This window comes from Tinamus guttatus, unplaced genomic scaffold, assembly GCF_059628265.1.
Source record: "Tinamus guttatus ecotype Peru unplaced genomic scaffold, ASM5962826v1 Tinamus_guttatus_pri_ptg000326l, whole genome shotgun sequence".
Classification (NCBI taxonomy): Eukaryota; Metazoa; Chordata; class Aves; order Tinamiformes; family Tinamidae; genus Tinamus; species Tinamus guttatus.
Genome location: NW_028288860.1, coordinates 420,471 through 443,575, shown reverse-complemented (window position 1 = coordinate 443,575; position 23,105 = coordinate 420,471). Strand labels below are relative to the sequence as shown.

Below are 23,105 nucleotides of genomic sequence, written 5' to 3'. Positions count from 1 at the left end.
CTGTCTCGGGTAGCTCAGGAAACATCATTGTATTAAGGAAGTGTGCAGGAAATGCACCATGTCTTCATCTGATTTAATATGGAATTTTATTTTTTAATCCAGTTCCTTCTATTAAAACTTGTTTTTTTTTCCTATTCTCTGTGAAATGTAAAAGAAAAAAAAAGATTTTTTTTTTAGTTGGCATTTTTCTTTCATGCTGCACTGGATTTGTAATCTAAGCTCTATTATACTGGTTATCTCCAGCCCCCTCTTTGTGGTATCTTTTAATTTTCTTTCATAATCATCGTTCTGTGTATATGTGCTCTAGTGAACTGGTATACAAACTGGGATCAGCAGCACTGGATTGTAAAATACTGTACTGAAATTTGTTGTTGAGATTTCCTTGCATTGTAATTTCAAATACTCAGGTAACTGTAACAGTATCTCAGTAAGTCAAATACTTTTATAAAACCTACTTAAAGATATGGTTGTCTTGTCGTTATTCCTATGGTGTCACGAAGCAAACGTGTACATACAGACAGACGTTGTGTGTCTGCTCTTCGGGTGCAGGTGAGGCTATGGGAAGTCCTCCTTCAAGCTAACTCCCTTTAGGAATATCTCTTTCCCAAGAACTCTTCTGCCAAGGTCTTCCACATGGAAATTCATTAGACTTCAGCCTTGGCTCATGGTTGTCTTGTCACTGTTAGAATCCCCATCTAGAATAAATCCCAAATTTAGTCCTAAAGGACCTGGGGCTCCTTCCCCCAGGAGGCAGCCAGTCTGCAAACAACCATGTGCTGGTGGCACAGGAGCCGTGGATGGGGCATTTCCTTCCATCTCTGCTGCAGGGATAGCAGTGATGAGGTGCATTTGTGACGAAAGGTCATTTATTTTTTTTTCCTTTCCTCATCAGAAATGAGGGGAGTGTCAGGAACTAGGAAAAAAAAAATATTAAGAGATTATCTAGAAGAAGAACTCAGGTGCCGGGTGGAAACGTTTTTAAGATACTTGATTGTATCCTAGTAGTTGCAAAACAGGTGAAATAGGATGTATCCTTGCAGTGGGAGCAGAGCCTTGCGGTTGAAACACGGTATCATCATCCTGGAAGCGGGGCGAGTTGTGCAGCAGGAGGAGCTTTCTCAGATGCTCTATTAATGCTCACCGGGAGAGGTTTGCCGTGTTTCTGGTCTTTACTTATGGTATTTGTCCACAATTGAGAGTATAAGTTCCGTAGGCCTTGGGGCGCAAAAAAAAAAAAAAAAAAAAAAAAAAATCCTTCCTGTGTCCCTGGTTCCTAGTTCTCCTGCAGAGATGTGACTTAGCAGGGCCAGGTGCAGCCATCTCCAGCGTGTTTTGCCTCTTGCCCTGTCCCAGGACCTGCCTGGGAGGAGTCTGGCTCCTGTGCTCCACATGGAATATTGGTCTGGGCTGTTCTGGGACCATCTCCCTGGCCCTTCCCTGGGCTCCCTCCCGTAGCTCCCTGTCCCCTGCAGCTGCGGCCCCGCAGGCTGCGCAGCGGGGCGGGATCCTCCCGCCGCTCTTCCCCGTGCAGCGCGGGGCGCCCTTGGCGCCTTCCTGCCTCGGCGGGACCTCGTCCACCGGCACCGGGGCCCTCCCTGCAGAGCTGCTCTCGGCAGGTCCCCCCAGCCCCTGCCGGGGCTTCCTCTGCTCCCCTCTGCAGCCTGTCCGGCTCCCTAGGAGGTGATTATTCCGCTTGCGGGGCCTTTTCAGCCCCCTTGACGTGGACTCCTGGTACTAACTTTTTTAAAATCTGGTTTTAGTCACTACGAAACGCGCGGAAATGGCGGCACGCCGTAAGGCTCGCGGCGCCCCCTGGCGGCGGCGCTTGACCCTCCTCGCTTGCCGTAGAGCGAGCCCTGGAGAGGCGGGGCCTGCCGCCCGGAAGGGGGCGGGGGCGCATGCGCGTGGGGCCGTGGCTGGGCTGTGCAGGCGGCGCCGCCCGAGATGGTGCGTGAGGGGCCGCGGGGCGCGCGGGGCCCCGGGCGGTGCCGGCGCCGGTGCCGCCCGAGATGGTGCGTGAGGGGGCGCGGGGCCCCGGGCGGCGCCGGTTCCGGTGTCGCGAGGCCCAAGACGCTCTGGAAGCGGGCGGGAGGCGGCGCGGCCCGGCGGGGATTCCGGCTCCGTACGCGAGTGCGGGGGAGCTGCCTCCATTACCCGGGCCCGGAGGCTGCTGCTGGCCCCGGGCTTCCGTGCGGACGGGCCCCGTTCCCCGGCGCGGAGCTCGTTTGGGGGCGGCACGGAGGGGGTTACCGCGGGACTCAGCAAACGCCCCACACGAATCCGCCCTGTCCGCTGGGTTCGGGTGTCCCCTGTCTAGCGGCACCGGCCGTTTTCGTGCAGCTTTGTCTGCGCTTCGAGCAGCGCCGTCTTGCTGAGGGTCCCATCTGCAGCGGGATGGAGCTTTGGTGCCGGCCTGGGCGGCTGCGCTGATGCGCCTCCTGTAGCAATGAGGGTTTTGCAGAGGGGTTTGACAGCTCTTGAGAGGCTGCTGGTGATTTTACAGAGGCCAGGGAACTGTCAGCTGAGCCTTCAGCTTTGCTTTTCATTTCATAACAGGGAAGACAGTCACACACTGGAGTTTATCTTTTTTTATTCTGTTTTCAAATTCCTTATGTGTTCTACTAGGTGATTTTTGTTTTCACGACACCAGCATATATAGCAGCCTGACTAGACAGTCTTCCAGGTGACAGCCAGCAAGCTACAGTAAGAAAGCGATGCATGAGGTTGCACCAGGATTTGGAGAAGAGAGGAAATGGCAAAAAAAAAAAAAAAAAAAAAAAAAAAAAAAAAAAAGAGAAGAGAATCCAAGTTAGCATCACCAGTGGGTGATGTGCTCCTCAAAAATGAGCAAAGAAAACTGGGAAAAAACTGAGAAGGACTTACTGAAATGGTAGTATCAAAGATGTCTCTCCTTTGATCTCTGAAGTGTTCGTATCTGCTTGAATTATCTTGGGGCAGCTTTATTTTCAGGTCCATTATTGCAAAGAAAGCTTTGCAATAATGAAGCATCAGATCACAAAGCATCACGATGTCTCATCTTCATTGATTTGCATTTTCTGTTTTTGCAGGCTGAGGTGGAAGAAACACTGAAGCGAATTCAGAGCCAGAAGGGCGTGCAAGGAATAATTGTGGTTAATTCTGAAGGTATCACTCCAGTTGCAGTTTTTAAAATGCAGTTTATTCAGAGCATGTGCTTATGCTACTTGCATTTAGTTTAAATTTCTCTGCTTAGCAAAGGTTTTCTGGTAGCCAGTGCAAATTAACAATAATTGGTGCCTACAGGAGGAGGTTGAGTTCTCTTTCCTGTTTTTCTACCAGCTCATTTATGTTATTTAAAGAAATAAATTAGGCCCACACTGGAAAAGCTTTTAAGTGTCTTGAGTTTTCCCAATGTTTGAGATTTGGTAGTCTGAGATTTCAGGCTCATCTTTTTGAGGTGTTTGCATTTTTATAGGTAGCACTAAAAGCTCTTATGAGGTCTAGAATCTTGCTGTGCTGCGTGTTGGGAGCGCTGCTGTCCTGGCAGAGACGAGTAGCAGGCAGCTGCCTCGTGCCCGTGGCCTCGCGGGGCTCTGCAGCTCTCTCTCTTTGAAGCCGCCATGGAGTCCAGCACAGTTAGGTGTGTTCAGAGTACTCCAGATTCTCTATCAGTTCTGTGGGCACCCCAGCTTTCTAAAATGGCCTGATTATCTTTTTGAATTGAGTGTTTCTTGGAAACAATCATTTAGAAAGATGCTGAATAGGTAGCAAGAGTACGTGACTATATTGAAGGCTACGGCCATTGTGTGCTTAGCTCAGTTCTATGTATTCAGCCTGTTTTCCTGTTCGTTGCTGTCACATAATGGTTTATAATGGTTGTGCCCTCCAGGCTCACAGTCACTTATTTGAGTATATACTTTTATCCTTTTTTCAGTCATGCCAGTATTTGGTTATAAGCTGCTTTACTGCTGCTTGACACAAACTGAACTTTGTCTGACTGCTGGGGCAAAAGTGCAGCTGATGAATGGCAGAGGAATAAAGGGGGGAAGGCTCTGGCCAGACAGTGTCTGTGTAACTCCCCTCTTGGGGAGTGCACGGGGGCTGAACGGCATCAGCTGTTACAGCTACACGCACGAGCCTCAGCTCTGATGCAACAGCTCATGTCTGCTCTACTCAGCAGTGATCCCAACCCAGGTTACTTGGCTGTCATGTAACCGTGATATTCAGGAGACTTTCTGAAAGGAAGAGTCAGAAAAACAGAACTGGAACACTGATATTCCTGGTCTCCTCCCAAATACCTATTTTTGTTTTCACTTATATATATATATATAATGCATCTTATAAATGAATAGCTGAGAGGGTAAGGAGCTGACGCTACCAGACACGAGTAATTCTGCACATCCTGTTTCTGTTCATGTTCTCCTATTAAGTCTTTTTAAAAGAGCACTCCTAATCCCATTCCCCAGGTGTTGCCATGATGTCTGCTTAGGTTAAATGGCCACCACAGTTGGACCTGATAATGAATTAGTCTGAGTGTTTCACCACTGACTCCTGTTGTCCCCACGGTGACTTCTTGCAGGCATTCCTATCAAAAGCACCATGGACAACTCCACAACGATTCAGTATGCGGGCCTAATGCACAGCTTCATCATGAAGGCAAGGAGCACCGTGCGGGACATCGACCCCCAGAACGACCTCACGTTCCTGCGGATCCGCTCCAAGAAAAATGAAATCATGGTCGCACCAGGTAAAAGTGAGTGGTGTGAACAGAGGCATCAACAATCTGGTAGATTTTTTTCATGTGAGATTTGTCACATTTGCTAATTGCATATTTTTTCAGGCTTGCACAATGTCTGTGCCAAAAGAAATGAGTCTGTGCTAAAAGAAATGAGTCTCTTCTGTTGTTTTTGTTTGTATTCTGTACTCTCCTTTTCCAAGGAGTTTGAGCTGTCTTCAGAGATTAATCCTTTTATCATGGACCTAAGTTTGCTGCTTCATGTTCAAGTGTGGGAACTCATTTTCCTCCTTCCAGTATGATCAAAGTGGAAAACATTGAATAGCATTGGAGAGAGGCTTGCAGCCTTCTGTGTTTTGCGGGTTTCAGCATAAAGGCAGAAAAATCAGCAATTGATGTTTTGGGGACAGTTTCAGATCAGCACTCCGGGCAAAACAGCAAATAAATTCTCAAGTTAAGAGGAGGGGAACACAGCACATTGCAGCTGCACTAATGAGTCTTAAAATGTAGCAGCAACAGCAACTTTCCCTTCAGGAAATGTTCTCTGTATTTCATAAAATTCTGGGAGTTAATGAGATGAGTACATTTCACTGATGTGGCAAACACTTTGATTTGTTCCTTCAGACCACATCAGATTTGTGCCAGGATTGTGCTAATGGGGAGGCAGAGGATAGGATTCCAGGCTCCTCAGGGCAGATATTGAGGAAGAAAAGCTTTTTGGTTAATGCTGATCTACATGTGAGAAATGAAAAGGGAGGAGCGAAGGTTGCTCCGGAACAAATGCAGCTGCAGCAGCTTCAGCCCGGCAGTCTGCCTGTGGGATGCAGGAAATCACTGTCTTGCACCACCTATTTTTGGCTCAGTCATTTCATGTGCCAGCAATGACTATGTCTTAAGGCACAAACTGAGCTGAATTTGATTGGTTTGGAAGCATGAAGTTTCATAGATTGAATCTTACCTCAGTAAAACTCAAGTGATTTGACATGTCAAAGTGATCTTACATGTCAAACCTCTTTTATTTATTGAAAGTGAAGGTGAGAACTCTACAATTCCTAAGGTGTATCAGTGAGGTATGGAAAAATGGTGAAGTTTACTGTTGCTAAATACAGATGTGTTTTTCTTGGTGAATAATTATCAGCAATGAAAAAATAACTTTTTTTTTTTCCCTTGCAGATAAAGACTATTTCCTGATTGTCATCCAGAATCCAACTGAATGATTACACTAACTTGGTCTATTTTTTCCCTTTACCCAACTTTTTTAATTTAATAACAAAGAGTAGAGCACTAGTATTATCCCTGTTGTGCCACTTTGATAACGTGTGAGAGAACAAAAGCAGGGTTTTTTGTTACTTACAAAGAGAAAGTGGCTTTTTTTCCCCACCCCCCAGGTATCACAGAAGTCATTTTGAGGGAGATTCTCTGAATTAGAATCAGGTGGTATAGGCTGTCAAAAGTGTATCAGATACTTTTAATAGTTAATATAATATTCTAATAATGTTTGAAAAAAGATTACTCTTTGTATGTTCCCTGTCACTCGTATTACTGCTATTTCAGGTATGCTTTTACACTATTGCTTTTGAATGGCTGTAAATATGAAACTTGTTTCTCTTTGTGTTCTCTCTTACTGTCTTGGTTTTACAAGTTCTTTTTTTTTTTTTTTTTTTTTTTTTTTTTTTTTTTTGAAAAAGTCTGGCCATATGAAATTAAAAAGTGTCATCAGTGATTGCTTTTGTCTTGTGCATTTTCCTTCTCTTGTGAATATATTAATGATTTTCTTTGAGTTTTTTTTTCCTCAAAAAAAAAGAAACTTCCCAAGTGCAGTTTTTGGCTACCAGTCGCTTTCTGTAATTCTCTACACAGTTACATATCCAAAGCGAGTGTACTCTATACTTGTTACTGGCTGCCATGTTGGAACATCTTTCCACCACTTCCTTTTCAGACAGAAATGTAGAGCTGTGTTTATGCCAGAATAATGCCACCTTTACACTGCACTTCAAAGTTGATTCAGGTTTTAAAAAGAGGGAGAGTAATCAAGCTGAAGAGGCTTCCTTCCACTGGCATGGTTTTAGAAACACCTGGGGTGCCCTTCGGTGTTGTTTACCCCATAGGAACGCTGACCCTATGTAACACTTTATTGTTGATCCTGGGTCATGGTAGGACTGCTCTCCGGTGCTGGATTGATGTAACTGGATCCTCTGTACTCTTTAAACCTTCTCTTGATCTAGGGTTTTGGATCTGAAGTCAAGTAGATCTGAGAGTTGTATCAATGACATCAGAAAGAAAGGGAAGACAGATATTAGCATGTGTATGATTTTTCAGGAAGATGAGGCAGGAGAGAGAACCATATAAATCACTGGAGGTACTCTGCTGTATTAGCAGTAAACTTTCCTTAATGCATGTCCCATTTGTATAAATAAAATAATATGTTGGAGAGCTCCAGAGCTTCCATGAGTCAGTATCTTTTTCTTGCAGTCTATAAGTAGTGCTCTGTGGAGTTATGGCTGTAGTCCTGCAGCCCAATCTGCCTGTACAGGATTGGGGAATTAAATCACTATGTTAACAGAGTTCCTCATGCCTTTCATCAAAAACTGGTTAACACTGTATCTGTGTGACATAATAGTAATAAATATCTTTTGCCTGAGCATGCAGTGTATAGTTAATCAGCTTGCCAGATCTAATTCAACTGTATTTACTTCACTTTTCCCTTTTCTATATAAAGGGACCTATATTGGAAATGAATTTGAACCCACATTTTGTCATGATGAACCTGCACTTTAGTTATAAAGGTGAATCTGAAGAGTTTACATTTGCTTTTCAGTATGCATACAATTCTTGATTGGTAAAAAAAAAATCCACTAAGTTAGCCTTGAAAGTGTAAAAAATATTTCCTTTTCAGATAAACTCTACAAGGAAAATAAAAAGTTTTAATTTTTTTTTGTTTGAATTGTGATGCTTTTAATAATTGGAACAGTCTTTTAGTAGATGCAAACTTTGGTGTCTGTCTTTACCAAATGTCAACTTGCTCTTTAACATTTTGTGATCACCCAGGTTTCATACTGATTCATTGTAAACAAAGTTTGCCTCAACAATACAGCTTTTGTCGCAGCATACATCTGGAAGGAACATTAAACACAGTTCTTCATGCAACCTTGTCATTCTATTTCTGCTGTTTTTGATGTATTTACAGTAGCTCTAGAAATAGCCTGTCCTATTTGTAGTTGCAGCAGACATTAAATGATGCAGCATCCAAGTGACAGGCATGATGGAGAGGAGCACACGGAGTCCTTAGGTGGGACAGGGGTGCCCCGCGCCCTGCAACTACCCTGTCATCTCAGCGAGGCTGGTCCATGGGTGGGTTTGTGTCCCGCAGCGGGATGCAGAGGCACCCCAGGGCTCAGCCCTGTCCAAGTGTCTCCCCAGCCTCGGGGCATCCGTGTTTCTCCTGGGCAGCAGCAGGGATGTATTGCAGGGAGCAGGATGGGATGGGATGGGATGTCCTGGCGCGAGATGGGATCCTGGGCAGGGCGCGGGGTGGCTGAGGCCGCTTGACGGCCGCCCCAAAACCCCGCAGTGCTGCCCTCCCTCTACAGCAGGCCCCGCGCCCGCTCTCCGCCGGTGGAGCCGCGCTCCCGCTGCTCACGGCTGGAGATGACCGCGAGAGACGGCCTCGCTGCCCGTCCCAGAGCCTCCATCTTAGGTACAGACCCCTCCGCGCGCGCGAGGCCCTCGGAGCAGCGGCTGGGAAGCGGCAGGGAACGAGGCGCCCTCCCCGCCAGGGCGCCGCCGCCATCTCCCGCCCCGGCCGCCATCTTCCCTCCCCCGGCGCCTCCCCCTCGAGGGCTGTCGCGGTGACGCCACGGGCGGGTTGCGGTGCCGCTGGAGCGCAGGCCGCGCCACACGCCGCCGCCGCCGCCATGCCCTCGGACCGGCCCTTCAAGCAGCGCCGACCGTTCGGTGAGCCGCGCCGGGCGCCGGCGCCTTCCCGCCCTCCCTCCATCCCCTCCGCCGCGGGCGCCGGGCCGGGCGCCGCAGCCGCGCGGTGATGTCATCGGGCGGGGGGTGGCCGTTGTTTTTAACGGTCGCTGGTTGCTTTTAACGACCGCACGGTTTAACGGCTGTTAGTTGTATTTAACTAACGGAAGCGACGCGAGGGGCTGCTGCACGGGGTGGAACGTGACCAGGGAGACGCTTCCTGATTAATCCCCGTATTTATTAATTTGTCCAGAGTAGGGTCCGTAGCTGCTGCAACTGAGGACCAAAATTCGTATTCTCTACCTGGAAAGCTCTCAGCCTCCTCTGCGACTTCTTTGTGTCCCCATTAGAAGTGGGTGACTAACCACCCTCCTAGGAAGGGCTTGGAAGGCTACAGAACAGGAGGAGTCAAAAACTAAGTGTTCTCATTGCACCTTTGCCCTTGGTCCTGTCGTTTCACTGGCAGAAAACATTATTCCCTTCACCCTTCCCTGTCCAGGCAGTATTTGAATAGTTATTGTTCAAGGGCTGGATTTACCTCCTCTGATTTTCTCTAGAATCAGATTTACTGCCCGTTCTTGTGTTGAAATGTATGTGGTGGGAAAACTCGGATGACAAAAAGGTTTCCATAAATGGCACCAAGCTTGATTGCCAGGCTTGATAGTGAAATCAGATGAACGTGGACTTCTGTTTCCCTTGACCTTTTCCAGCTGGCGTTTGGGAAACATGCATGTTTCTGAGGCAGGCGGGGGAGTATTGCTGAGCTTTACTGTCTGAGCAATGCTGAAGTCACTGTCTTCAGGCCAAACAAGGCCTTCTTCTGTGCCAGATGCTGTCCAAACAAAGGTGAGGGCGTTTCTTATGCGTGTTTTAAAATTAGAGCTTTTTCCTGCTGGACTCTGGATCCAACCTTTTGCTACTCTCTTAGAAACTGTAAATATTTGGTAGTTTGTTATCACAACCCTTCTGGCCTTAAATACTTACCCAGCTTTCCTGTGCTGTAGCAACCTATCCAAGCAAATGTGCTCAAACAAGAATAAAATGAATTCTGGGTACCTTGGGATATGAGTTGGGTCCCTGCCTTATCTTGTATTCCCTCAAGCTGTGTGCTAAAAGACAGTGGCGCTCTAAATTAAACCCTTAGTAGTTACTCTTCAACTGGTGAGAACCAGCTGCTTATGGACATGGCTTGGTTTCCCTTTGCAAATTGCTCAGCTTTTCTACCAGCCAAATGGAAAATAAAATCCAAGAAGGCTCGGAGCAGGATTAAAATAGCCCAGGAGGGACGGGCTGTGAGGTGAGGGAGTTTGGCGCTGGCAACTGCAAGCACTCCTTGTTTCTGTGCACTTTCCTCTGCCCTTTTGCTCTCTCAGCTGACCAGTTTGCGGAGCTCTCCCAGGAGGAGGAGGCCTGGCAGCCCACGCAGCTGCTTTGGGTCAGGGCTGGAGCTGCTCAGCTGCAGAAAGTAAATACATCTTGTTTTCGTCTTCAAATCATTACACAACAGGAGCAGGAAGTGATTGTTTACAATGCCGTTAGAGAGGGCCGATGGAAAATACCTCCCGCTGTACCCTCCGAATGGCTGAATTTTAGGGCTTCAGAACGACAGAAGTGGAACAGCTCCAAGAAAACAGAGAAAAGGCAGAGTCAGGAGCGCCACTGTTTACAAAACCTGCCCAGACTCTGGTTGCAAAGCAAATGGCTTTCTTGGTCTTGTTCTGCCACCCACTGCTGAAGACTGCATTTTCCTCAAAGGCTGTTCTTCCCCTTCTGGTATTTTTGAGGCCGAGATTTATTTTTTGATGATTTTCTTCTGCTCGTTTCTGCGCTTGGTCTTAGGTCTATTCTGATTAAACTTCCTTGATTTGTATTTATTGAGGCATTGGAAAAGAGCCCTCAGAGCTTCCCAGACAGTCCCAAGGGAGCTAAGGGCGGGGAGCGCTGGCTCCTCCTGTGATCTGCAGTGATGGGGAGGCTGCACGAGCTGGTCGAGTCCCTGACGCGTCTGCGGCAGAACCTCTTTGATCTGGATGCACGAAGGAAAACCCTGACAGCAGCCCTCTGCTTTCATGTGATAAACCTGACCGTGTGGCTGGGTCTGTCGTGGGAGTCCAGAACAATTCTCAGAACTGAATTGCGGTCACTGTTGGAGGAACAGGGTGTTCTGAGTGCAGTGAGAGTGCGTGGTTGCTGGGCCACGTCCTTGCACTTCCTGTAGAGAGCGCGAGGCCCCCAAAGCATTGGGCACCGACTGCACCTCCCACTGTTCTTGAAGATACTGTTTTGAACTGGCTGATCTACTGTTGAGAGGCTGCCAAATGCCGCAAGATTTGTTTGCAACGCACTGCGTAACCGGTGAGATTAGCAACACGGACCTTAAACCTCGCAGACCGATGGCTAACGTCAAGTCTTGCACTAAGTTGGCCGTGTGCCACAATATCCTGCTGAAATGGAGACACTGCAGTAATGCACATAGGCGTAGATCCGCGGTTAGTGAGCAACAGCCCCTGGATAGATGATAAACATAGAGGTTTCACCTCGGCCTCTCTGAACCAAATATCCCCACAGCAGGTTTGGTTCTCTGATATTTATTTTATATCGGGGAAGCCAATTCTCTTTAGTGAAAAAGCAGCAATAGATAAAGGCTGAATTCCCTCTCTTGGCTGTGGGGAAAAAAGGAACTCCAATGAGTTCCAATGAATCGTCTCTCTTGGGAGTCATGGTGTAATGCTTAAAACAGATTTGGCTTGATGGTAGTTTGGAAAAACATCTTGATCTGAGCTTAGTTAATGGGTCAATTTGCCCTCACAGTGTGCTGTCACATTCCTGGTGTAGCAACTGTGCTTTAGGAAGTGGGATTCCTTGAAATGAAGATTGCTGTTGCAATCTGATGCATCTATATCTATTTGTATTAATTGCCGAGGACATTCTGTGACATGGTTTAATATGAGATTGATTAACAGTGTAGAGGAAAATAGTGATACAGGAGGAACTAATCAAACGTCTAAAATGCTGGATAGGTAGACCACAAATACTGATTTAGTTGATAACAACAGTGTCTTACTGGCTGCCAGGAATAATAGGCATGTTTTTTATTATTTTTATTACTTAAGTTTTTATAGCAAAGAAAGTGTTATCCCCTTGAACCAGAAAGGAGGAGAACCCTATGAATCTAGGAGCGGTACCACTGGTAACCCTTCCTGCTGTTGAATAGCTGTGAGCTACAGATAAGTCATTTTCCTTGACTTCTCTATCCCTTCCACTGTTAAGTGCAGGGGGGATCTCTGGCAGGTGAGTCACAGAGGAGATCTCCCTCTCCGATACCCTCTTTGTGTCACCTCTGCTGTGTACAAATGTCACTGCGTATGGAATCATTCAATGCCTTTAGTCTAGAAGGCAGTCTGGAAATAAACTGCGAGAGAACGTGGAAGAATTAAATTAATACTCCTGTGCTTGGCATATGTACCCAAATAGGCCCTGCAAATCTGTGCATGTCCAGGCATGTTTGCCTACAAATAGCAATGACTACAGTGACCTGAACTGTGCAAAATCCGGTGTTGTATGGGGGTGTGTGTGTGTCTGGTTCTGCATTAAAATAGAGTTCTTTCAGGAATGCTAATTTGTTGGTCAATATAAAGTACCCTGAGTTAGTTCTGAGAAATTGGAGAGCATTTCTGCTGTCTTGGAGGTTACAAAGGTGAAGATTGTCAGGATCAAAGGAGTGAGAAAAGGCCGAGTGAGAGCTAGAGGGAAGCCCTTCCAGGAGATTAACTTCTAACTCCATGTGAAAGGGAATTTGCTGTTCTTTTTCCAATTTAAAAGAAATCGAAAAACCAGTCCTTTATCTGGACAGTAAGGTATATACTTTCTGCTTACTAATGTAAGTACAGAATCCAAGCGTGGTGTGGAAGGTGTGCTTGCCAACATACGCAGAGAGAAGCTCTCAATGTGCCACCTTCTCGTTCTGTATTCTGCCTTTCACAGGGTGCCTGTTCCCTGGAAGCAGAGCTGTTACTTGCCATTCTTATTGGCTTCTCAAGGTATTTTTGTAACAAGGGTGTCATAGTACTTGGGGAGGGGAAACAACGTTTGCTTTAACTTGATGTTCTGTCAAGAGAAAACATCTGGTTTGATTTAACAAGTTGGTGGTTTCTTGGCTTGTCTGATTACACCACACCTATCCTGTCCTTAACATTTGGGCTAATATTTATATACCCTTTCAGTTTAGCAGTCAGTTTTCACAGCTAGCACTGCTCCCTAGCAGTCTGCTCCCGCTCTTCTGAACCTGTGATAACGTCTTTTAGGTTGATTCCGTCACCATCTTGCCTTGGTCCTCAGCCACGTTAAGAAGCCTGGGCATCATGCTCCGTTGAATTTCAAAACTGTTGGGAAATTCTGGCCTGGTTTCTGTTTCCCTTTCCAAATACACTTCCAAGTTCTGCTCTGAAGCCACAAGATTGGGAGCTTAGAGCAATGAGTGTGATTGCTGAGATCCCTCTGCAGTATCATGATCCAGGACCTGGGCATTCAGGAATCCTTCCAGCCATTACAGGTTTTTTGGTAGAATTGTAGCAATAAAATGGATATTCACCCAGGCAGATTTTCATTTGTCCTAAATCCATACTCGTAAAAGCATCCTGGGACAGCAGTGCATCCGACTATATCCATACCAGATATCAGACACTCTGTCTATCAGACAGCAAGCTTTAAACAACATCCTTTGTGTCGTGATTCCTTTTGCTTGACACCCTTGCTTGGAGGCCCTGCAACTGTAGGCTTTGAGGACAGAAGCAGCAATACACGAGCTCTGATTGGAATCACCAGCATGGTTCCTCCGACACTAGTGTCCTACACAGGCCGAGACAGTGACCTTTTCGCAGTGTCAAGGACTGCTTTTGCAGGGCAGGTCTAGCCTGGCCAGCTCTGTCCTTTTTTCACTCATAAGAGTCTCCTGCTGCTCCTTCTGCAGAGCCGCGAGTGTCGGAACAAACTCTCGTCATTGGACAAGGACAGGTCAGGTCAGCTGTGGTATAATCCGTGGCACATAAGCAGGGTGTGTTTCCTGGTAGTTAGAGGTGTCTGGCCTTAGTCAGGGTGGTGTGCTACTGCATAAATATTTATTAACGTTCGTCTGTGATGACCTGCATAACTCGCCCTTGGCTTCAGCGTTTGCCAGCAGAGGCTTGTCCCAGACATATCCTGATTTAAAACTATTCCAGTCTTCCTCTCCTTGCAAAAAATCTTTCAGAAAGAGGACCATGCTTCAGTGCTCCTCCCTGGGACTGACCATAGCAGCCTCTTGAAGAAATAGGTTGATTTTTTTTCTTTTGCATCTGCTTCAGATCTGAGGCAGCAGCCATTGCCGGCCTGTCCTGCCAAGCTTGCTGATAACCCGTTTGGCTGGTGCTTTTTCTTGTCGGAAGCCGTGGTCTATCTGTTGATCGTAGACAGCAGGGCTGGTCATCTAGGCCATCCGCTGCCCTGGGCAGTGCCAGTGCCTGACCACTGCTAGTCTAGTGTTGCCTGAAAGAGCTGCCCCTTACGCAACTGCGCTGTCAACAAATTTGCCATATGTTTTCCTTATGTTCTACCATCTGTATCTTGTGCTGGGTGAGCTCCTTTTAGACAGGACTATCCTTTCGGCTGCCTGTGAAGCGCCCAGTGCAGTAGACGACTGTGCCCTGTAGCCAAGGCTCCTGGGCACTTTCAGCAGAAATAGTTAATGCTGCAAAAATCTGGCTTAATGTTCTACTGAACCTTCATAAAGATCCTGTCCTTTCTTGCCATGAAGTATGTTGTATGCCCACATATCCTGATTTAAAACTATCCAAGTCTTCCTCTCCTTGCAAAAAATCTTCTAGCAAGAGGATCATGCTTCAGTTGGGAGAGCAGCTTCAGAATGATTTCGGACAAGACAACAGCAGATTCCTCTGTTCTGTGCACTTTGGAAGTTTCACTGTTGGTGCTTAGGAGTTGAAACAGCAGTTGGAGGACAACCAGGCAATTTTCCTCGCTTATGCAATGCTCGGAAAATATTTCTGTCTTTCAAAAGGTCTTAGCCATGAAGTCTTGCCAGGCAGAGCCAGTAAAACGTGTGCATGTTTTTCTTGTTGCCATCTTGAGCTCTTGCATCCCGGGACAGTGGCGATGCTGCCTGCCTTCATGACTGTGTCTGGTGATCTCACACATGAGTAGAGATGGGGCTTTTCGCCTTCCGGTGGGTGTGAGCAGTTAAATCTTTGCTCAGCTCTTTTAAAATAGCAGTTGCAGCCGTGCCACGGCAGCGGGTACCTGTGCCGCTGTCCCCAGCTCCCCACCGTGCTGCTGAAGCTCCCCGGTCCATTCCTGCTCGGAGTCCCCGAGCTGCTGGAACAAGGGGCACCATATTGCCGGGGGAAAGGGCCGGTGAGAATGTGCAGCAGCAGCCTGGGCTGTGTGAACGGTTCTGCTTCACTTTACATGTAGGCCAAGGATAAACCAGAGCTGGGCCCTGCAGCCAAGGGAAAAGTGCTGCCTCAGTGAGTACAGCTGCAGCTTTGGGAGAGCTGCAGCGGAAGGTGGAGTCTGTAAAACCCAAGCAGTTGTAGGAAACGCAGATGTGCAGACACCGCTGATAAAAGCGGGAAGGAAAGTTGTTTGCAGCGCAGTTGCTGGCACCACCCTAGGTGCTAGGCCCATGTTTGCAGTCAGATCACTCTCAAGGGCCTCTAAGCGCACTGTGGGTCTGTCCGTCCTAGTCCCTGCTCCATCATTTCTTGCTACACTTTCTTGTTGTTCTTATGACTTAGAGTTTACTTAGCCTAATCTACATTAGGCTAAAGATTGTATTTATAGGCATTCCTTGCTGCCTGGTGTTAAGGATACTTTGCTGAGATACAGGATCAACATCTACGTCCCACCACAAGCTGAGGAGGGATTGAGTGACTGTCAGCTCTAGCTCCTGAACTGCTGTGCAAAGGGAAACGTGGGCTGTACGAGGCTGGATGTGATGCACCCTCAGGCGTTTGAGAGCAGGGTTGTCCCTCCAGATCCACAGCCCTGCTTGGACAGGAGATAGTTGTGGAAGCTGTTGGCTCATCAAGACCAGAGGAGTTAGAGCTGAAGATGTCCTGGAGACTTCTGTCTAACCCTCCAGGGTCCTGAGCAGTTTAGGTAGGGTTTTCCTGGGCAGCTTTCCTGAATGAAGATTTGGGTTCTTCCTGGGCAGAGGAGGAAGCAAAGTGCACTTGCTGCAGCAGTGACACTTGCCCATTAAGGGATCCAGCAGCTGCTGCAGCCAAGCAGCACGTGCGGTCATCGCACTGTGGTTACCTGCTGGTCAACTGTGTCCAGCAGGGAGGCTCCTAAGGCCCCGGCCTGTCCAATTGGAAAGGTCTTGTCTTGAAGATGCTGCATATGGACAGCGGGACAGGAGAGCTGCAGCTATGGTGCATCAGATGTGAGACTAGGGAGGGCTTAAGAGCTCATGTCCTGGATTCCTTCTGAGCAAGTAGTTGGCAAGACCTTGAAGAAATGTGCTATAGCAGCAGCCTGACCTGCCTTAGTCTAAGGCACATCCAACCCCAGCCTGTCAGGGGATAAAGCAATGCTGTTTTAGAGGTGGGATCCTGAGGCACTGACATGTAGCGGGTACCTAATCCTCCTATTCAGCTGTGTTCTTGTTTAGCTGCTGCCTCCCCTTTCCCTTTGCTATTAGGTTTAAACCAGTATTTCTCAAGGTTACATTTGACAGTGACCAGTAACTCAGCATCAGTGAGCTGTTATAGCTCTGGGTCTTTGTTTTATAGCACTTTTTATTTTCAAGGCCCCTTTTTTTATTATTCTATGTTTAAGTGCCATATGCAACAGAAGATGCCTCTTGCCCTGATCATAGAATCACAGAATGCTTAAGGTTGGAAGGGACCTCTAGAGATCATCTAGTCCAACCCCCTGCACACGCAGGGTCCCCTAAAGCACGTGGCACAGGACTGCGTCCAAGCAGGATGGAAGATCTGGAGAGAAGGAGACTCCACAACCTCTCTGGGCAGCCTGTTCCAGTGCTCTGTCACCCTCACTGTGAAGAAATTTTTCCTTAAGTTCCTGTGGAACTTTAGATGCTTCAGTTTGTGGCCGTTTCCTCTAGTTCTGTCGGTGGCCACCACTGAAAAGATGTCAAACAGCAAGTTCTTGTGCTGATAACAAGTCTCAGAGGCCCTAGTTGTAAGACCTTGCAAAGTTAGCATAGAGCAGAGTTAGCATAAAGCCTGCGACCTGTCATAGCAATGATAATTGCTGCATTTACTGGACCGTCGGGAAACAAAGTGCTACTAGATAAGCCAGCCTGGGCTCGTGACTGTTGATGCTGCTCCACGGAGTGTGAGCGGTAACTATTTCCCTTGTGTCTTCCCTCTGCGGCCCTTCCTAGAGTAACAATAATGCAAGAGGCAGGTCAGGTTTGTAGGGAGGCAGCTCCAGGGAGCAGCCCAGCCACCTCCAACACCTCCTCCTTCACCTGCTGTCTCAAAATGAGGTGCTCACGTGCCACTACCATGGCCTGGAGGACCCTGTGGTCAAGGAATGAGTGTGAATATTGAAAGTATCAAGGATGATCAAAGAGCAAGCAAGCTTTTTCTTAGTGCCTTTTGCAACAGTAAGTATGAATTCAGAAGGAAAATGGGTTACAAATGTGAGAATAATTATAGAAAAAAATCTTTTGGTGTGGTGATCACCCCTCCTCTCCACCCTCCCCACACTCTTTGCTTATTTTTTCCCCTGTTTCTACAATGGGTTCAGAAATACATTGTCTCAGACCAATAGCTATTGTAGCTACAGACCTATAGCAGCGAGGGAGGTCCATCTTGGCAAGGCTGCTCTCTGTAGGGTCAAGGCGCTGTGCCAGAAAGTGCCTGGAAACATAAACGGGGAAAAGGAAATGGCTAAAACCCAGCCCCACTTGGGGCATTATCTCCTCTGGGGAAACAGCCAGAGGACTTAAGAAGTCTAAACTTAGTGTCAGTACCATAAAGAAGCTACACTGCTGCCCAGCGCTGATGTTCACGAGCTGCGTTTGCTTAACATAAGCAATTTTTTTTGTTTGTTTGTTTTCTTCTTGAATTTGGAGTAGAACTTGGTAATCTCTGACGACTTAACTCAAGTCACTTGGCTTCACTCTGTGTTGCTCTGTTTCCTCACCATGGGTGGTGATTGGAATAGTTGGAAGCCATGAAGGGTTGATGACTGAACCTGAGATTTGGCTGAAAACCTTACTGCAGTAAAATGTGCAAAAAATTCCCTCTTGTCTATGTGGGGCTTGCAGGGTGGTTGCTTTTTTTGTATGAAGCAGTACAGACAGATGCTTCTAACTTTTTTTTTCTTCATTTTCTTCCTTCCAGCGGATCGTTGTAAAGAAGTGCAGCAAATCCGAGAGCAGCATCCAAACAAAATCCCAGTAAGTGCCTCTACTTGCTCTTCTGCATTTGACTTCGTTCTCTTGACCACTCTATGCTACTGGCATTAGACTGGCTCTTCATTTCTCCAGAGTTGTGGCAGAGCTAATTACAGGGGCTTAAAGTACTAATAGTGAGGAGAGGCTAGAGATGGACTGTGTACAACTATACGAATACGCGCATATATGAAGTGTCTATATGCAAACAAATGTTGCCTGGGAAACAACCAGAAAGAGCAAGAGCTCTGCATCCACATGCAGGATTTCGGCAGCATCACTGAGGCACTGGGAGAGCTTCCACAGCTGGAGGGCTCTTTATGTTGAGATCAAGCACCACGTGCCCCAGGGGAGGGATGCTGTGTCACCAGGCCTTGGCCACCAGTGTGATTGTTTGGGAGCCGTGTGTGCAAGAGCATTTAGCTCTGGAAGGGGCCTCAGCCCTCCCACACCCACTCTAATGACCTCTTTATCCTATACTTCAGCATTCTTGGAAGTGAGGAAGCCCTCTAGGTTTCCTGCTGCTCTGGGTTGCATAGCTGCTTCCCAGTAACCACAGGCCTGGTGCTTGGCTTTTCTTTGAATGTTGGGACAGGGGCACTAGAGAAGGCTCTACCTTTGTGTGGTTGTGGGATGAGGAAAGAGGAAATTAATTTCTAAATCTAAGCTGACTGGATTGGTGCTGGGGATATGTTCATTTTTATTGTTCCAGCAAGCTGTGAATAACCACAAAGAGAGAAGGAAGAGTGCTTTGGGTGGTCCAGCTATATATCTGTCTGGTATCTCCTTATTAGTCCCTGACTCAGGTTTGGTGCCATTCCTTGTCACATATGCAGCCTGTAATTCAGTGGGTTTAGCTTTCAGTGCTAGGGCTGTGAGTAGAGCCACGTACTAGGAAATGGAGCAGGGTGTGGGGGAAAGCTGTGATCCAGAGCAGTGCAGGTGAATAAAGTGCAGGAAGGTCTTAAGCTTTTGTGGAAAAACAGGAACTGTTTTTGCCAAAGTGCCTGGAGAGGCCTCTGGAATGAGCAAAGAGGTTTGAACCCCAGGCTAGGGTGAGTCTGGGAGGAAGAGGCAGATATTTCCTCAAGCTGCATCCTTGCTGCTGGTGGACCATGTAGCTGACTGTGCTGCAGCTGCTGCCAGCCTCTCACAGCTCCAGTTGCTGCTCTGAGTCTTGGATGAGTCCCTCTCTGCTTTAACAGAGGGTCAGGAGGATTGTGGAGTGCTTTGCTTGGCCTCGTGCCTGCTGTTTCTCCCCCGTTTCCCTGAGAGTGCTTTGAAAGGAGGCTGAGGAAGGGGCTGTGCCATGTGCCTGAAGGGAGGCCAGAAGAGCAACAAAACCTGGCTTCTCCTGCAGCTTTGCTCTGACACCCTTGCTCAGTGCCAAGAGAGGTGGCCAAGGAATGAGCACCTTTGTGGACCCCCATATGCTGCTTGTCTTGCTCATCCAGCTCCCTTTGTTCTGGATGGGCTTTCCAGAGGGGGTCTATGTGAAGAGCTTCCCCCGAGACCACTTACACCTCCTGTGTTTGGGAGCTGTCTGCACCCTCCTGGTTGGTCATCTGAGCACTGCCTGGATGCTCCCAGCTCTCTGTTGATGTTGCAGCATCCTGACAAAAGTGTTTGGCCTTGATGAAGATGGAGCCTGGGACTTCTGCCCAGGTGGTAGTGCCTTTATCTTTTGTGATTCCTGTAGCTGCTCCTTTCCACTGCACACACGGTCCTTCCCTGCACTCTCTCTCCATGTTGGCTAGCTCTAGTTCAGTTCAGGCTTTTAGAGTTTAGGGCATGAGGAAGAGTCTTGTTTGAGCTGCATGGAGACTCCACAGAGCTGGGGTTCACCTGGGGCTGCTGTACTGAGTGGTGCTGAGCATCTGTTCTGTGGACTCTGTGCTCTTGTACTGTCCCAGGGCCCCAGTGAGGGGGCTTTTGCATGTGGAGGCTGTGACAAAGCTGTGTAACAAGCCAGGTGACCTCTTGGTGCTGTCTCTTGGGGAGAGCTACTGCTGCTTGAGCTAAGCATCCCTCTGCTGGCTCTTGTCTGGTAAGACTTCTTGTTCTGGTAAGGTCAGTGTTGCAGCAGTCTCCACCAGATGGATTTCACTCTGCTGCAGGGTTGTATCTTTGGAGAAGCCTCTCTCTGGGTAAGAAATGAGTCTTCCAGTGTGGTCAGTGGATGAGTGTAAAGACTGTTGTCCCTGGGTCTCTCCCTGTCACGCCGGGTGGCAGCTGCTTTCCTGCATTCTGGGAACTGGTGATTCCTTCTTGCTCCGTGTTGCTTCTGTTTGCATTTGGCATGTCTCCCACAGCCACAGCAGAGGTTAGAGACCAGTGAAGGAGAGAGTGAAGCAGCTGTCAGATCCAAGGATAATCTGGGTCCTTATCATCACGCCGCTCCCAGCAGCTGTCTGGGATAAGATGCTTGTAAGGCAAGAGGCCTTCCATTTGGAATAGATCTGCATGTTCCTCCACTATGCCTTCCTGCAGGGACCCCAAAGCTTGTAGTTACTACTTGTATCAGTGATCAGAGAGCTGGAGTTATGTTGCTGTTGCTGATAGAGGCTGGTGTATCATCAAATGATCAAGGAGAAGGCAAACTGAGCAATGTTCCCACAGATTAGCCTGTTCCCTTTGGCGCCACAGAGCTGCCACCTTGGGATCCAGATGTGAAGTCTCCCTTATTTTTTGGAAAACTACTGTGAAAATGATTTATGGGAGCTTCCTGCCTTACACAAAAAAAATGTTCTGTCTGAATTTGGAGAGGACAGTGAACTGGTAAGTATGCAGGTATCTTTCTGGGGAGAAACGTGTTAGGTACTGATGAGGGAGTGTGAAGTGTCGCTGTAATGAGAATGTGTTGAGCTCTCCACAACAAAGCCGAAGGTCCCTGCTCTGCTTAGGTCCCTTTCCCATTTCTCTGCTAGAAGGAAGTTGGGGGAGCCTTACCTCCACTTTTCCACTGTGTTACTTTGTTTTTTGTATGTCCTTGGGCCACTGCACACTGAGACTGACCCTACCCTTGTCTTTCTGTGCAGGTCATCATCGAACGCTACAAAGGCGAGAAGCAGCTGCCAGTGCTGGACAAGACCAAGTTTCTTGTCCCAGACCATGTCAACATGAGTGAATTGGTCAAAATAATCCGGTGAGTGGGACCCCCAGGACTGATGTGTTGTGAACCCACCCTCACCCACAAGTGCTGATCACAGCAAGAGTGATGGGGAGAAGATGAGGTAGAGGCAGCTACTGAGGGTGGGGACTGAGGACTGGACACTCACAGCATCCTTTTGTTGGGGCACAGACCAGTAGTGTATGAGTCCAGCATTGTAGCTTCCGCTGAAAGGCAGCGGCCCCTGCCTCATTTGGCTGCTCCATGAGCTCATGAGGAGGACTCCAATCCTCCTTGTGTATCCTGCATTTGAGATGAGAGACCCCTCTGCTCTAGGCAGCAGTGCTGGGTGAAATATGGATTGCAGAGCCCCAACTCAGGAGCCATTGGAGGCCAGAACAGCTCTGAATGGCTCGTAAGCGCCATGTCCTGACCGTGTGGGAGAAGGTCCTGGGTGTGCAGGCTTTGGCTCTTCATGAATGGCATTGAAGCAGGGGCAGACAAGACTTGCTGTGACAGCACCTGATTCAGGCTCTTGTCCCCACAGGCGTCGCTTGCAGCTGAATCCGACCCAGGCTTTTTTCCTGCTGGTGAACCAGCACAGCATGGTGAGCGTGTCTACCCCCATCTCGGAAATCTACGAGCAGGAGAAGGACGAGGATGGCTTCCTCTACATGGTCTATGCCTCACAGGAGACCTTTGGCTACTGAGCCCTTGTGGGAGATGGCGTGTAGAGATGAATGAACTGTGGTGCACAGGCCCCCAGCCTTGGAAGATAATTCAACCAGAGTCTTGCCAGAGGGGGCTGTGTTTGCTCCTTTCATCATTACCCAGTCACCAAAAAGGCTCATGGTGTATGTGGGACTTGCACAACCCTTTGCCTCTCTGTGTAGATTAGTCTCATTCCTTCCTCAACCCCCACACATGCGCATTTACGTACACGCATCCCCGTGCGCGCGCCAGGCCTCAGCTTCCCGTCGCGTCCCCTAGTGTAGCCCTCAGCTGCTCTCCGTGTGTCGTGTATGTGTCTGTGTGCGTGTTTCTAGCCTACTGCCAAAACAGCGCGGTGGTGATGGGGAGAGGAGAGGGCAGGGTCGCCTTGGCTTTCGCTGCAGGGAGAGCTGCCTCCTCCTCCAAGAGGACACTAAAAAAGGCAGGAAGTCTGCAAAAACAAACATTATCATTGCTCCTGAGTTTTAATTGATTTTAATTATGTGTGTATCAGAATTTTGGTGCTACTGAGTAGATGTAGGCGTCTTTATAGGACTGTGGATAATGTATATCCTTTAGATTTTTTTTTTTCTTTTGAGGGATGGATTGGAATGGGGCAATGGGGTAGTCTTTCTTGTATTCTGTAGGTAAGACAGGCTTTGTTGCACTTTAAAGCATAGTAGATGTGAGAGTGGAATTTACTCTTAATTTATACGTTTGCCATATATAGTGCTGCTCCTCTGTTGACAGTTGTACCTAGATTGTTTTTTTTTTTCATTTGTTAATAAAACTGACTTCCATCTGTCTCCCCATTGCATGCAATTTTCTCCTCTCAATGTGGCAAAGAGACAGTTCACTCAAGGATGTACTGATTTATATTTGCTACAGTCCCCTTCCAATTTTTCATGTGTTATACCCCCCAAAATTTATATGATAATTCCACCCAGTTTAATCTATACAAATGTGTATATATAAATATAAATATATATATATAAATAAACATGAATTCAAGTTGAGCCTCGTAGGAATGTTCTGTTCCCTTCTCATTTGTGTTGATGTTCCTAATACATGTAGACTGGTGTGTTGTATGCCCAGTGCTGGGCACTGGTTAGCCCAAGCCGTGGTGAAAGGAGCTGGATGTGGTTCAGAGTGGAAACTTCATTGAGAGAACAGAGCGC

At 47.7% G+C, this 23,105-nt stretch overlaps 2 protein-coding genes across 2 annotated transcripts; both read left to right on the top strand.

Moving 5' to 3' along the window:
* Positions 1-1,780: 1,780 nt before the first annotated feature.
* DYNLRB1 (dynein light chain roadblock-type 1) lies at positions 1,781-6,439 on the top strand. The gene is made up of 4 exons (XM_088529198.1): positions 1,781-1,793; positions 2,971-3,144; positions 4,559-4,726; positions 5,888-6,439. Exons 1-4 carry the CDS (start codon positions 1,781-1,783, stop codon positions 5,929-5,931), a joined length of 399 nt encoding a protein of 132 aa, XP_088385324.1. The 3' UTR covers positions 5,932-6,439.
* A 2,101-nt stretch (positions 6,440-8,540) lies between these two features.
* On the top strand, positions 8,541-22,503 carry MAP1LC3A (microtubule associated protein 1 light chain 3 alpha). Its single transcript, XM_088529171.1, has 4 exons — positions 8,541-8,668; positions 18,058-18,113; positions 21,146-21,252; positions 21,764-22,503. The coding sequence occupies exons 1-4, from the start codon at positions 8,629-8,631 to the stop codon at positions 21,924-21,926; spliced, it is 366 nt and encodes a 121-aa protein (XP_088385297.1). The 5' UTR covers positions 8,541-8,628; the 3' UTR covers positions 21,927-22,503.
* Positions 22,504-23,105: the final 602 nt, after the last annotated feature.